The 16609-nt window shown below is 41.2% G+C and overlaps 1 protein-coding gene across 1 annotated transcript in view; it reads right to left on the bottom strand.

Annotated features, from left to right (window-relative positions):
* Positions 1–820: 820 nt before the first annotated feature.
* The window catches only part of Slc7a14 (solute carrier family 7 member 14), a 111482-nt gene continuing 95693 nt past the window's right edge, over positions 821–16609 (bottom strand). The window contains exon 8 of the mRNA XM_048814308.1: positions 821–7857. Coding sequence (XP_048670265.1) covers positions 7535–7857 — 323 coding nt within the window. The 3' untranslated portion in view covers positions 821–7534. The remainder of the gene's footprint in view (positions 7858–16609) is intronic.

Genomic DNA, 16609 nt, shown 5'->3' with positions numbered 1-16609 from the left:
TGAAGTCTACATGACTGGATGGACCGGTGATCACCTGTCCAGGAAGAGTCCAGGTAGACACTGTGCAGCAGCCTCCATTTAAGGTCCAGAGCATCCTATTTCTCATCTGCAACCCCAATCTCCTCCTCCTTAGGAGATCATATAAGCTCTGTTCCCAGATGCCATTTTAGAGAGAAGCAAGGTGTTGGGTAGAGAGTGGTAGGAGGAGATCCAAAAGATTGAGCATTTATCCCAAAGAGATTCACCCATCTAAAAGACACTAAGCTGGAAGGTAACTGTGATTCTGTAAATTAACACATTTAACATATGTTTTTTTTCCTCTGCTACCCAGGAAGGTGGAACTGTGCAAGGGAGATCAATGAGTTGTAGGAAATGAAGAAGTTGTAGGTTCTTTGCATTTCATGTTTTGTGGAAATTATGTGAGTCTGTTACATCCTCTACCTTTTCTTCAGGTGTCAACCTGTACAATCAAAAAGAAAAATAAATTAAGCCACCATTATGCTATGGTAATTGGGTTTGGGGCTGAAGGCAGATAATATATTTTTTTAAAAAACTTGGCTTTAAAATGAATAGGAACAGTGATGTAATGTTCTGTATTAACCATGCTGAGGGTAGTGAGCTGCTATGGCTTGAGTAGCAGCTGGTACTGGGGATGGCATAATCAAGGAGGCAGTATAGTGAGCAGGGTCCAGATATAGACCTTGTATCTTTATTAGAGGGAGAATGAACTTCACTTTGGGTTATCCCAAGTTCACTAATGTGGAACTTCTCTGCTCTTCTTTCAAAAGTCAAGTAAATTTAAAAAGGTTGGATGGTACTGACTTTCTTCAAGTTTAAATTTTATTAGTCGATCAGCTGTCATTTTTAAAATATTTTTATTCTGAAAATGAATTTTCCACAATAATGCAATAAGTTTCAAAATGAGATATTTATCTGTCTCTTCTACAAGGAAAATTAAAACACTTAAGGCAAAACTCACTCATTCATCTCCATTTTAGGATGTAAAAAAAAGTAACAGACTTCAGATACTTGTTAAGGTTAGTATAATATGGGAAGCTTCTTTGATTTTTTTCCCCCTCTTTCTTTCTCTCATTGTCTCCTATGTAAGAGCTTTCCATTACTATGGATATTTTTAAAGTAAGACACTTTTGTTTCCAACTTTCTTTATAAACTCATTTTTAAATTTAAAGGCACACCAAAAAGCTTTATGCATTTATTAAAATATACACATTTTGGTAAATTTAGAATTTTCCCTTAGAATTTTGACAAATCAATATATTGTCAACATCACAGTCATTTAAAAATAAAATACACTCCATAATACATCTGCATATTATTTCTTTCTTCATGGTACATTACAACACCCCATTGTACAGTGCACCAATGGGAATTAAAAACCACACAACAAACAAACTTTAACAAGTACAGCAATTCTATACAGAAAAAAAAAAAGTAGCAGAAAACGACACCAGAAATCACCATCTGCAAAATGCAAGTTGAATTTCTCAAGGACCAAACAAAAAATGAAACAAGTTAGTAGAATTTACAAGCTGTATTTATAACTTTGGATATGAATTAAACAGTAACATTTCTTTACCACAGTGAGAGAGACTAGAATGTCAAGTCCTGTTGTCAGATGGTTGGAACCACACGGAATGAGGACTGTAGCTGCTCTCTTATAAACTTGCAGCCCCTTCTCTCAGCCCAGACAGTTGAGGTATTTATGCGCCATCGTAACATTAACAGTGTCTCTGCTTGGGAAAGTGAGGGTTCATGGTTTCCAGTGTAAATTCTCAACTTTGGGACCATGAGTGAGACAAGTGTATCAGCAACTGCCAAGACCAAGCAATAGGTGTGCATGGAACAAACAGTTTCCCCATCCCAATATTGGAATGAACACAATCCTTCAAAGTCTGTAACGTTGGGAAAAATTCACATGACCCACAATTTCCTTTAGACAATGTCACCCATGTCAATGTCAAGAAAGCATAATAGAAATAAATAAATAAATAAATAAATAAATAAGCACAGAGGAAGTCCCTAGCATGAAAATCCAGGCTGCCCTTGTTTCCTATTAGTAATAAAGAGCCATTTTCTTTCCTCATATGCCACGGACATGCACTGCATGTCTCAAAGAGTTAAGAAAGCAGAGCTACCTGCTGTCAGGCCCAAGCTGATTCTGGGAAAGTTCTGTATGGGTTGTGGAATTCCATGCATGTAGTGTACTGGTTAGTGACTTATAACACTATTTTAGTTGATACTACAGAATACATGTTCACTTTTGATGGGCTTTCAAAATTCCACTGATTCCTTTCAGGCTTTAAATCCTAAAAAGAAAAACAAAAAGACCATTCTATTTTTCTTAGAGAATTAATTTTGGCAAAAGGCAACTGCCTGGGTATTTCAGAATGATGCACACGCTCCTCCAGCACGTGAGAGAAAAGCATTTCAGAAAGGAAGCTGCTCTTGAGGAGGAAAATAAAAATCTAAATAGCCTCCTCTCAAAAGTCTTAGAGAAAATCAAAGTAGGACACAGAACTAATTATTATTTGCACAAAAGGGGCTTTTTGCTACCCATCACTATTGAATGGAGAAATGCAAAGGAAACACCTCATGAACAACATTCCGGCTCTTGCTCATGGCCTGGGATGCTGTTTCTGTGCTTGCAGATTGTTTAATTACAGATATTGGCTTGTTCATGGCCAGGCCACCACTGGTTCCCTGCTGGGGTGTCTTTATTAGGGTCTCCAAAGGAACTCTGTAGACAAATGGATCTACAGCATCAGAGGGGTATGTGTGAATGGGGAAGCAGAGGGTCCACGAAAATTGTAATGGAAACACTTATCTGAACAAATCTTGTTGCAAAGGGCATGAAAATGGAACACTGAGACACAGCCTGAATGGCCAGCTTTGGGGTGAGTTTCCTTGCTCTCCTTCCTCTCTCTGTTCCACAGGAAATTAAGGCCATCTCTGGATAGCTCACTAATCTGAGGTTTCAATCCAAGAGTGGACCGACCACTCACTGCCACCAGAACTCCACATGAGCAGATCCCAGCTCTGGCTTCAGATAGTTTCCTATCTGTCTTCACACAACAAAACAGTGTAATCTGAGACTCAAAATTAGGCCAACCTGTGATTGACTTGCAGGGGATTTTCTACTGACATCTCAGGTCCCTGGTAAAACCTGGTGGTAAAGGGGACAGCGATTTCTTTAGCCCTGTCTGTGGACTCTCAATCTCCTGTAGCTTCTATTTATGATGCAGAGAAGAGGTAGTCTCTTGAAAGCAGGCTTCCAACAAGCATGACTTAAAGGATAAGTTTGTCAACCTTTTCAGCAGTAGAGAGTAAAGACATTTCTTTGAGTTTTGTTTCCTAATAATTCCTGGGTTTGTATCCTGACTGATCCATAGGTTCTAGAGAAGGATGAATTGTTAATTTCACCCACTTTCCCCCCATTTATTTAAACAGGTTCATCATGACCACCATATAGGTATTTTACTAGTTACTTTTTACTAAGAAGTAGAACTGGATTCTTCACCTAATTCTACTATTCAGCTTCTTCTCTATTTCAAAGTGGCTTCAAATTGAATAAAACCAGGAGCTGAAGTTTTAGTGTTTAGATAAACATAAAAATTGTTAGATTTGTTGTTGAAATTTATTATTGAAAACTTTAAAGTAGCTGTAAATAACTTTAGATTGTGAGCTTGCTGTGTTAGTATTTTAACCTGCCTTCCCAGCATCATTTTGTATTGTTCCATGTTTAAATCATGCAAAAATTGTAAGCTCCAGTCAGACTAGCTCCTTGCTTTCCCTTGAAGGAGGCACAGTACAAATTATTAGTCAGAGGACAGCCATCAGCCACAGTCTATGTTTTACTCACCCCCTGCTTGGCAGGCCTTCCTCCCATTTCTACCTGGCAAGATTCTGCTCACTCCACAGGCTCAACACAGGGCTGCCTTCTTTATGATCTTTCCAATGGAAGGAGTTCTTTTCCATATTCGAACCCCCACAGCATATTCTCATCTTCATCTCATCTGGTCACATTCACTGTGGTTCTTTACTTGTATATCTCAGTCCCCTATTTCTTAAGGTCTGGATTTCTATCTTACTGATTATTGTATCAACATATGCCATGTCATAGGGACTCTATGAATAATTGCTGAATAAAATTTTGTTTTCCTTCAGTTTGCTCATCCATCCATCCATCAGACATTTATTGAATACCTACTATACACCAGGCACATACTTAGTGAAATCCAGGTTTAAAGAGTATCTACGATCTGTGACATTCAAGTCTTGTTATTTCAATACTTTGCCATAGCCTTCTGTTTCTATATTTATTGAGTTGCTCACTTTTGTGTATTTTAATAGCAGCCTCACACCCTTTAGAAACAACACAGTACCAATAAACAAATAAAGAACTTTTAAAAATCAAGTAACTAGCTCCAAACCACAAATCCACACACTGAAACTTCACTGGAAGAACTCTTGCTGTAGAGAAAAATTCAATAAAATGTAGATCTTCCATGAACCTTTTTCAAGGGAAATGAGTTTCTAAGTTAATTATTATATGATCTTACTTCTAATGTGTCCCACAAACATGGTGTTCAGAAATCTGATTAGAAAACCCTGATATATTAATTCTAGTGGTTGATGGTATATGACAATTGCATTGTGAAATCTGGGACCATTTCCCAAGCTGGGAAACATGAGAAAAACACGTCTACATGCCTTGAAAACTTTCCCTACCATTTTAATTTTTATTTTTGAGCCAAGGTTACCAGGATACAAAATTTTTTTGCCATCAACCTAGGGATCTTCCCAGGTAGTCATTCTGAGAACCCTTCTAATATCCTTGCATCCATTAGGATGCTTGTAGCTACAAGAAGGTTTCCTATCACCTTTTAAAAAAAGGAGAGCAAGGCTTAAAATACATAAAGATACAGTTTTGGAAAAATGGCTTCTGAAATGTGAGTGGCTCCTAGGATCTGTACAAAACCAAGACCAATCGTGTTAATTAAAGCTTGTGTTTTCTCTTCTTGTGCTACAGAAATTTCATATACTTGTCATCTGGCTAATGCTACTTTAATACCTAAATGTCACCAGTAAAAGGAAATTATTTACCCACATCCTCACATGGGTAAATTGGTTATTTTGGTTATTTTGCATTCATATTTCTCTTGAGTGTATTTGATGATTATCTAGATATATATCAAGCTTAACAGATTCTATTTAAACTGAGAAGATTCCTTGATCTGTAAAACTGATTTAAAACTTTGTTTTCATGAAGACTACCCGATAGTTAGTTTACAGTAAATCCCCAAGGATATATTGTCACAAACCAGATCCTCTCTTTATGGTTCAGCTTAGGGAGGAGAAAACAGCACTGTCAAGTCTACATTAAAATACAAAATGAACAGAGACAGCTGGCATTCTAAACAATTAATATGGAGAAATAAAAAAAGAAGATCTAACAGATTGTTGTGTTTGAATTTAATGGTATACTTTGGCTAGGGAAATGAAATGCAATTTATCTAAAGGCATATTTTTAAAAAACCTGGTTTCAATTGATCTTGGTTATGTTAAAGCCCAGTTCACCAGTCATGAAGACTTATGTTTGTTTGTTTCATCTACATTTGTCAGGCTCCAGAGCTGCTCCTCCCTGGATTGTAATCTTCCAAGGGCAGCTGTTGTAATTGTCATGCCCATGGTTAGCACTTGGTATATTATCAATCACTGTTAGTTGATTGAAGAAAAAAATTGGACTTTGGCCTTCTTTCCACAACCCTAAAGTATTGCCAAAAAGTCATGAGCCTCAAATTTCAATAGATTTGCTGGGTGCAGTGGTGTATGCATGTACTCCCAACAGCTTGGAAGGTTGAGGCAGGGGGATTACAAGTTCGAAGCCAGCCTCAACAACTTAGTGAGACCCTGTCTCAAAATTAAAAAATAAAAAGATAATAAATAAAAAGGGCTGGGCATGCAGTTCATTGGTTGAGCTCCCTTGCCCCTGGGTTCAATTGCTGGTTATATATTAAAAAAAAAAAAAAAGACTTAAATGTTAGTTGATGTGTTTTGGTAAACTTTCGGCAAGATGATAAATTGAGGAGACAGAGGGCAAAGATTTTTTCCCCCCTTTCAGAAAATTCTCATGAAGATTTTAACATTATACATCTCAACTCTGCCATTGGAATCCTTGCAGGGTTAGAGTAGAATTTACAGCCTTTGTTGTTGTTGTTGTTTTCCTTGTTGCAAATTCTCTCATCTATCCTATTTCTGAGATAATTCTTTTAAGAAACCCTCTGTGGCCCCAATTCACATCTATTCTGGTAGATATTTTGCTGGACTTTGATGAAACTGCTTTGGGAAATAATAGGAAAAATAAAAGTGGGTTACCCCAGAGAAATAAGGTTCTGAAGTGCAATGTGATCTCATGGAATGCAATTACCTAAGTGGATGTGCTTCCACATTTCTTTGTTTCCAGAGTGGCCTTCACTAATCAAGTGGTTGTATGTCTCAAAAAACTACATAATTTATAATTTTGGAAATATGAAATAGAACTTGCAATGTGATCTCAGTGGCTGGGTCACTTATCTTTGCAAGGATTTTTATCTGATTCTAAAACAAATGGGCTACTTCTTCAAGGCATATTAATGCTATGAAATCATGTTCCACCTTTGCCCCCTTTCATGTCAGCAGGAGCTTAGGGAAGGTATGACAGACAGTTCATTTCTGCCAATGCGTTTCTGGCCTTCACTTCAAGAGAAGGCTATTTCATTTTGTCTGGGCCTGTAAGTAGAGCTTTGATGGTGCTTCTTACTATATTATTGGGTCTGCATGATGCTTTACAGTGAATCTAAAATCTTTGGAGGAAAGATCTCAAGAGTCCTTGACCCTTGCTGGGTTCTAAAATTATAGTGTGGAAATTAAATAAAAAGAAGTTTGTGTCTTCTTCATGGAAAATTTTTTTGGGTGAGATTTCAGGACCAAATGTTGCTTATCGAGGGAGAGCTGACCCCTACCCACCGTGACCCTGGAGAGCAGCTGTCAGCCCTACAGGCTGAGAACAGAGCTTTGCCCTGGTGGTCTCCGGTGGTTGAAATGCTGCCTTGTGCCCATATGGCCTGCTTCCGTGCATCTCCAAAGGAGTTGCACAGTCTTTATGGGGTCCAAGAAGTTTTCCCCTTGCTTCTTGGGAATCTCAAAAAAGAAGCAAAAACGATTCAACCAGCAAAGCAAAGGCCTGAGAAATATTTGCAGCCAACAGATCATGGTTGTACCTAAGATGGAATTTTGTGTAGCCTTTTGTTTAGTGTTGTTTACAAGGGGACCAGTTAGGAACCCTGGGTTAAACACTTTGACAGATCTATCCTGAAGAGCAAAAATAGCAAATGACAGGCTATGACTGGGGATTGACTCCGAGAGCAGGCTGGATTTGTGAAATGAGAATCAAAAAAGTTTTCGCCTTCTAGCCCACAGGTTAAATTACTGAAGATCAATCACCATCATCATCTCTACCCTCTTGTGTTTACTCTTACTCTGGAGAGTAATCTAACTCATCATTTGCAATCAGGGCCTCCGAGTTCTGTTTGTGTTTGCTTTTGCTCTTTGCTTTGCTACTCGTCCGGCTGTTTGTCTTCGCATCTGACATCTGTTGGTAATAGAAGCCTTTGTCTTCCGCCGGCCCGCCGCAGTCCTCCTGGCTCTCGCCCTCAGTGGCGTAGGAGAAACCGTCCTCCACCGAGAAGGGCTCATCCACGTCGTAGCGCTGGTACGTGCTTTGATGCAGGGCCTCCTCGCGGGCGCTGATTTCCAGGGTGCTGTTCCAGATGCCGTATCCAAAGTAGATGAGCACACCTGCAGAGGAAGGCACAGGCGAATGAATAAGAAGTTGCTTGGGGATCAAGGACACTAGCAGGGGAATCACCTTCGCTGAAACCAGAGCAGGAAGCGATATGTATTCTTGGATCTGTGGAGTGTCTAGAATTAGATGCTGTTTAAAAATTAGGAGATCTTGATAGGGTGTGGTGGCGCATGCCTGTAATCCCAGCGATTCAGGAGACTGAGGCAAGAAGATCGCCAAGTTCAAGGCCAATTTAGAAAGACCCTGTCTTGAAATAAAAAGGTCTGGGAATGTAGCTCAGTGGTGGAGTGCCCCTGGTCATTCCCTAGTAGGGGAAAGGGTTGGGGGGTGATCTTGCTGTAAGCATAATACAGCTTCCCTAAGGTCAAAAAATCTGACAACATTGCACCCACATTCCTATGTGGCAATTTTTGGCTAGAGGTGAGAACTAGCTACCTTTTAGACAGGATACAGACCCACTTCCCCTGCTGACATCCCGTTCATTACTGTCATATAACTGCTAGCCAGGAATTTGCATTTTCTGGCCTGGGTTAAATATTTATGGATCAGCAACAGTATATTCCCAACCTTCTCATAACATGTTATTATCCCTTGCCTTCACTTATGGACTCCGTCTCTTGTTTCTTGGCTTAGCAACATGTATGAATCATTTTATTTCGTATCTTACCATTTGTCAACTTGCCAATAGCATAATACATTGCTGCCCTCCAAGTTGCCCACTTTCTTCTCTGGGCTCTCAGAGTGTCTAGTGCACAGCACTTCTGTGGCCCTTAGAACATCTGTTGTGTGATTATCAGCACAGGGTGGTTCTGTTTTACAGGCTGCAGAAAACTGGCACTCAATGTTTGCCAAATGAATGAATGAGAATTCCTGATGAGCATGAAATGCCCAGTGCAACTTCTCTGTGTGGATTCCATCCAAACGAAATTCACCTCCCTTATGGGATCATGCTTCATTTCTATGATCTTTTTGGAGTCATATGATAATATAGTTTGAGAGCCCCCGTCTTCCACTTTGAAAGGCCCATGAGAACCAGAGTGGTGGCAGCCATAGGGCAGGAGGAATGAGAGTGTGGGCTCCATGTTCAGTATCCTGCCTCTGTCACTGCTAACTGTGCAACCCTGGGCTGTTACTCAACCTTTCAGGTTTCTGTTCTGTAAAACCAGGAGTGTCAGAGCAACTATATAAAGTGGGACTGCTTGAGGATGAAATGAGTTAAGTGATAAGCCTCAACCCTGCTTGTGCTGGAGAGTCACTTGGGGGAGTTTTTGAACAACTCTGATACCCAAGCCCCATCCTTGGAATTTGGATTTAATTGGTTTTTGGTATGACCCCAATGTAGTTTTTTTTTTCTTGGTACTGGGATTGAATCCAGGGGTGCTTTACTACTGAGCTATATCCACAGCCCTTTTATTTCTTATTTTGAGACAGACAGGGTCTTGTTAAGTTGCCAACCTGCATTGAACTTGCAATCCTCCTGCCTCAGTTTCCTGAGTTGCTGAGATTATAAGCATGCAGCACTGTACCTGGCTCTAGTTAAATATTTTTTTGTAGTTGTAGATGGACACAATATCTTTATTTGATTTGTTTCATTTTTATATGGTGCTAAGGATTGAACACAGTGCCTCACACATGCTAGGCGAGTGCTCTGCCACTGAGCTACAGCCCTCATAGTTAAGATTTTTAAAAGCTTCACAGGTTATTTCATTGACCAGGTTGAGAACCCCTGGGACAAATTGTCTGATGCATATTCTCTACTGCCCACTAGCAGAGCCCTGCCACTTGGGTCCACCAGTCATGCAACCTCTTTCAGACCCTCAACACCCTCTTCTAAGTGGCACTGGCTCCTTTGACTTTACTAACCCTTGGTCCTTTGTGGTATCTGCTTGGTTGTTTGTACAGAACCACAAGTTAATCCTGCTTTCCTGTTCTGGGCTTGAGAAATCTTGCTCCCTTTTGCATCCAAAGTATGTCTTTTTAAGCTTGGATTTCTCCCTCCTTGTCTCAAATGACATTTCCCCTTCCTCCTCCCTAGTGCCCCCCCAGTGAAATAAACTTTCCAGGAGCCAAAGTAAGCAGAGATTTATAGTCCTAATTGGTAATAAATCCTAGAGTTAATCATTTGCAGATGTAGCTATTACTGCTCAAATAGCAACTTCATCTTTTTGAGCATGGGTTTTTACTCTTTCTTGTCTGGTGGGGGGTGGACATGGGAGGTAGTTATTATTCTTGTGAAGAACAAGGCATCACATTAAAGCTTATTCAAAAGGGCCAATGGGCCAGTTCTTGGAGAATGCCTGTTTGAAGCATGTCTGGGATCTGAAATGAGTTTTAAGTGACCAAGTGGAACCAGCAGGCACATACCTTGTTTTACCTGATTTTGCTCTTTTGCTATCTTTATTTCTAGATATCTAGGCAGGTGCCAAATCTTACCGCCTACTCCTGCTTGGTATCTATTATGCCATTTCTTTTCTTTCTGATCCCTTACTCTGACCCTATTTATAGATGGGTCATTTTCCTTTCGAACTGACTACAATTTACCCCTTTCCCCTAATTTCCTTCTTCTGCCACTACACAGGCACTACAGAACTCCATCATTGGTAGACACCTATTTCTTTTTTTCTTTTTTTTAAATTTATTTCTTACATACATGACAATAATGGAATGCATTACATTCATAATTATCCATTCACACCTATTTCTAAAAGGCATTTCCCTTGCCCCCACCTGGAGTGGGAATTCCATTGGGAATTCTCTAAAAACGTTGGTGTGATTGCTCATAGAATCATAGACGCTTGAGTGGAAAGGATCATATAAGTCATCTATGTATTTTAATGTCTTCACTTAACAGAAGAAACAGACTGGCCAACGTGAAGTGACATGCCCAGGCTCCTACAGGGACAGAACTGTCCTTCCCTATGGGTAAGGCCTTTTTCATATGTAATCTTTCACATTTCTCTTCCCCAACCTGTCTTATAAACATGCTTATTGCAGTAAATATTCAGTAAGTGCTTAGGTGTTTTTAGGGAGTAGCCAGGCCTGGGAAGAGCATGTTTGTGTACATGCATGTGTGCTTGTGTTTGTGTGTGTGTGTACAGACCATGATTACTCTGGAGAAGGCAACCCATGGAGACCTGCTCCATAAATATTTATGGGTCTTTTAATGTTTTTCTAGCCCCTGCAGTTCCAAAGGTGTGTCACTCTGTCTTCAAAAAATACTATTCAAATATGGAACTAAGAAGAGCCTGTGTGAGGCAGCCTGAAGGAACAATCCGTCAGTCGGCTCAGGCAGAGCCATTTTCCCAGGTCTTGGCATTTTGTCCTTTCTGCTGGGTTCTTGAATCAATTCGGGAAAAGTGGTATGACGCAGAGGAGGGGAGAAAAGGAAATATTGGAGATGGACAAAGAAACAGAAGGGAGCAAATGAAGGGAGTGAGGGAGGGAGGGAGAGAGGAGAGAAACGCGCTCTACCATCTGTCACACATAAACAAGGGCTTTGTGTGAGGAGTAAACAGCGCTGCTAAAAGCCTCCTGTGTGGAAGCAGGGTGTTTTGTTTCTGCTCCTTTTTTTTTTTCCACTTGGCTTGGAGAACTGTGCATGAGGTAGCTTCTGAAAAATCTGCCGGATTCTGGGAAACCTGAATTATCTAAACTAAACTTCGCACAACACCTGCGTGCTGAAGCTTTCTAATCATGGCAGTGAAGCTGCCCCTCTCTCCTGAGGAGCTTGAAATGTTACACAAATACTGTCTTGTTTAGACTCCATCTGGCCTGTTTGGGAAGGTGTGATGCGTGTGTGTGTGTGTGTGTGTGTGTGAGTGTGTGTGTGTGTGTGTGTTATGGGAGAGGTGGTCATTATGAACATCTCACAGACAGGAAACTGGTGGGCAGGAAAATTAAGGGACTATCCCCAGCAATGTGGTGAGAGACTGGACCATGACCATAAATCCTTCCAGGTCCTCGTGCCCTAACACAGGGGGCTTGGCCCTCTCTTATTTCTCCCATCTGCCAGAGGAGGCTCTGAGGTACATATTGATGGGAAACAATTTTGCACTTTCAAACATAAAGGAAAGGGTGATGAATGGTATAATGAGTCCCATGTCCTCTCCTGCCTGCTTCTCTTTAGGTTATTTTGAAACAAGTCCCTTCTATTGTGGGTTTCATCTGTAAATATTTCAGTATCTTTAAAAATAGGTCCTTTGAAGACCACTATTTAGAATCATTACCACATCTAAAAATTAGTAATAATTTCTTAAAATTCTCTATTATCAGTAGTATTAAAATTTCCCCCAATTATTACACACGTAGGGGAAAACTTTCCACCTTATGAGCCTACACACGTCTTCTACCAATGCTATCATTACTTGAAATAGTTTTTGGGCACTGTTATTTAAGAAAGTCATTGGTCTTGGCATCATATTCTCCTGTGAACCCTTACAGATAGCCAAGTTTTATCTTTTGAGGGTGGATTTGATTATCCGCATAAAACAGAAGTGGAAGCAAGCTTCAGGAATAAGGTAGCCAATTAAAAAAATAAGCTTTTTTTTTTTTTTGTTCTACCTCAGTATTGTGTTCTACCTGTTCTTATCCACTTTGATCTATTGCTTTGCAATTACACATCTTCTATTAGTAATGAATTATTTAAAGTAGGTGTGGTGCTAAAAATCAGAAGGGAGTAGGCTTTTGTGTTGTAGCAGGGTCTGGAGGCCTCCCTGTTGGGCTGCAGTGGTTTTCTTAGTTGTTGGGTTACACAGGGTGCGGTCAGGGCAGTGAGCCCAGAAACGCATCAGCATTTTAACAACAGCCAGGGCTGCACCGGGGCTCACCGGGCAAGTGCCAGCCCTGGTGGGGGTTCTGGCAGTGGGTCCTGTGAAAGGCTGCAGTGAAGGGGGGATATTCAAAGGGAGGCTTTGGCTTCTTTTCCAGGCAGAAGTTCCCTGGTGGAGAATGTACCTATGAGAGGTTCAGGTTAGACAGGATAAAGAACCATGCCTGTAGCAATCGAATGGACTTTGTTTATATAATAAAATATTCTGAGATCTTAAAGCCCTTAATGAAGAAGTACTGTCTCAGCCATCATCCCAGAGTGATGTCAGTCACTGAAATAGCGTTGGAGCTCACATCTCCAGATGCTAAAGCTGAGGGCTGTTCCTGGCCCACTCAGGCTCCCCTTGAGAAGATTTAGGAATGTCAGGCCTGCCTCTAGATGCTGGGGTACCTCAGCATCATCAACCAAGCACTATTCCCCTATTTGTGTTGATCCATCCTGTGCAAGTTAAGCAAATGATCCTCAAACTATAAATGAGAGGGGTCCGGGGAGGTGGATCTCCAACAGGTGGGAGAAAACCTAGAACAAAAACTGAACTCTGAAAAGAGACTGGGTACCATAAGCCATAGCAGTAGATTTCTGACTCTGAGGGTACAAACTCGTGTTGAAGAACAGGTCTCTGATCTCTAGAGTCCCCAGGGAGTTTCTTGCCCTCTGTCTGAAGCTCCATACTCAGGACCAAGAGGAGAGGGGCCACTTGACCTCAGGCTGGGTGGAGCTGCCTCTTCCTGGGGTGTACTTTCCAGCAGGAAGCCCTGCCCTCCACAGATAGCTGAGGCCCTCTGTTATGCCCGGAGGGGTTTTTATTTTGACTACTCTGGGATCAACTTTCCAAAACAGACATTTGCCAACACAGGAATGGAGACTGGATGGTAATGAGAAGGTGTCCTCCCCACCCACCACCGTCCCCACCAACTCCCAGTCTTGCTGATGATTTTTAAAAATACCACTGTGTCCTGTTGATTGTGATAACAATGAGGGTTGTTTAATATGGTGTGGTCAGGAGGAGCAGGCTTAGCATGCAGTTGATGGGAGAGGAAGGTTTTCTCCCCGGTCTTGCAACTGCTCCGAAATGAAACCCTGTGACTCTATGCTCAGTTTCTCATCTGCAAAATGGAGTTAGAGACCCTTATTTTGTTTGAGGCATATAACAGCCATGACAGGTAACGCGATCCTCTTAAAAGAATGTGGAGCCCATGCGTTGGCGCATGTCTGTAATTCCAGCTACTCAGGAGGCTGAGGCAGGATGATGGCAAGCTGGAGACCAACCTTGGCAACTTAGCAAGACCCTGTCTCAAAATGAAAAACAAAAAAGGGCTGGGGATGTAGCTCAGTCGTAGAGCACCTCTGGGTTCAGTCCCCAGGGCTGAAAGAAAAAAAAAAAAAGGTGGGGGTGGGTGGGAATCATCCAGTAATATGAACCGCAATTCCACTTCTAACTTAACAAAAATTCTAGAGATATGTCTGTATGTGTCCACCAAGGACATGCACAAGAATGTTCATAGCAGCTGTGTTCTTAACATTCCCAAACTGGAAACCACCTAATGTCTGTGGACACTGAAATGGATAGATATTGTGGTGTATGAAAGAGGTGAAGGCTAGCCAATGATACAAATAAACGATACAAATAAAACTATAAAACTACAAGCAACAATGCCAGTGAATCTCACAAACATAACGTTGAAGAAAAGAAGCCCATTGTCCCCTGTTGGTGGCTGGGTATCTGTTCCAGGTAAATGTTCAAACCAGCTCCAGGGCCTTCTACCTCTGCAACAGTTCTCTCCCGGGGCATCCTTTTGGCTCAAAGGTAGTCAACATTCTGGCTGCCACTGGTGGCAGAGCCCTGCCATTGCCCTGGCTCTTCCTGCCCATGCATCTCTGGTTGCCCTGGCACCCACTGCCTGCAGGCAGCCCCCTCTGCTGCAGGATTCATCTGCATACACCCTCTTTTTGAAATGGTATCAGCCCTATGCCTTCCTCATCCTGGACTTCATGACTTTTTTTTTTTTTTTTTTAAAGCATGATTTTGATGTGGAAAGTACAAATTGTTTTCTGCTCTGCCTCTGAGAAGAGTTTCAGACCTATCTATGGGATGCGTCATCAAGAATTTGGTCATCTTGGTGCCTTCTCTGACCCAAATTCATAACCCTCTCCTTCCCTCCTCTTCTTTCCCTAACTTTATGCTCAGTTCCCCATCTGGTCAATTTCCAATAGGACTTCAGATGATAGCTCAGGTAAAGACCACAAGGGTGTATCTTTTCTTTGGGATTTTTACATTTTGGTATGGGATTTATGAAGTCCACTGTCCAAATCCCAAGTTCTGCATGTTCTCTAAATCTATAGACAATAATCCATTCTCCTCAGAGGGATTGAAAAAATATTCCAAATGAGACCTTGGCAGGTCTCAAGGTAAGGGTGCCAATGAGCAAGGCTACCAGATGATTAATTCATAGTAAAGGCCCACAGAGAACAGTAAGCCTGAACCATGTCCTGGAAAACACCATGGTAGGGTGTTCTCTCTGAGTCCCTGCTAGTTTCACATTCCCCCAGACTCTGCCTAACCCCTTGAGATGTTCTTTTACGATTCTGCGTCAGCTAAAAGGAAATGAAGGCAGCTTTGTGTTCACTTTGTTGGGATTAATAAACATTTACTGTTTGCATTATTGCTCTTGTCTGAAGGAGAAGAAACATGTGCTGGGTAATCTTGTTGGAGATTGTATTACATTTTACTCTATGAGTTATGCTTTTCTGAAGGTCAAAAGCTTAGCAAAACATTGTTACAAAAATGCTATAATTAAGATTCATTTAGAGAAGGTTGAATAAAAAAATGTATCTAAGATTATCAAGTTATGACTCAGCTTAACCATGTAAATTTTCTTTTTAAAAAGTAGCTGATGTTTCGTAAGAAGCTCCATTTAAAAATATCTCTACTGCTCTTCCTAGGAAACTTATACTGTGAATAGAGAAATTGAGAAGAAAAATCGGATCTTTTAGAGGCTTAGAAGTGAAGATATGGGTTATTTATTCTATATGATCATTAAACATTTGATAAACCATCCGGGCGGGGTGCATGCCTGTAATCCCACCAGCGCGGGAGGCTACTCTGCAAAGTGGGCTGGCCAGTCTCAGCAAAAGCAAGGTACATCCCTAAACAGCCCTATTTTGTATTTTTATTTAGGGATGTTGCTCAGTGGCGAAGTGCTGCTGAGTTCAATCTTCAGTACTCCCCTCCAAAAAATTTGATAAGCCAATTTGGGGTTCTGGGATGACTATATTTTAAAATTTTGTAAAAATTTTTTTTTGAAAAACAATTTTTGTAATGAAATTATTTGCCCTGCTTGTTAATCTATTCTTCTTCTCTTTAGAGCAGTGGCTTTCAAATTTGAACATCCATTAGAATCCCTGTGAGGGCCTGTTAAACCCTAAATAACCCTCAGAGATTCTGATTTGGTGGGTCTGGGATGGAGTCCAAAATTGCCCTCTAACTAGTTCCCTAGTGATATTGCTGCTGGTCTGGGACCACACTTGTAGAACCATTGATCTCCATCATTGTAAACCTCACTGCCCACTAAAATTACCTGGGGGAGCTTTCAAAAGTACCCCAAACTTAGCTAACCCAGGCCAATTGAATTAAAAAATCTATGGGGGGTTGTGTGGGGAAGCCTGGGCTTACAATATTTCTAAAGGAACCCACAATATTATTGATGTATAGCCAGGGTTGTCAATCCTTGGTTGCCTTAAAAAATGCTTGATACCAAAGCAATTAGCAGCAGCTGCCCAGAAATACCAGCCATTTTCCCCAAATGTGGTTTGTGGGCTGCGCATCATGATCAGTGTGGTGCCCGCTGTCTGGCCAGCCCACTCTGCAGGGTGGCCTCCTCCTGAGTCAGTGAGTAGCGGTTTCTGCAGGGACCTTG

Source organism: Marmota marmota, unplaced genomic scaffold (assembly GCF_001458135.2).
Source record: "Marmota marmota marmota unplaced genomic scaffold, marMar, whole genome shotgun sequence".
Classification (NCBI taxonomy): Eukaryota; Metazoa; Chordata; class Mammalia; order Rodentia; family Sciuridae; genus Marmota; species Marmota marmota.
This window is presented reverse-complemented; position numbering and strand designations above follow the sequence as displayed.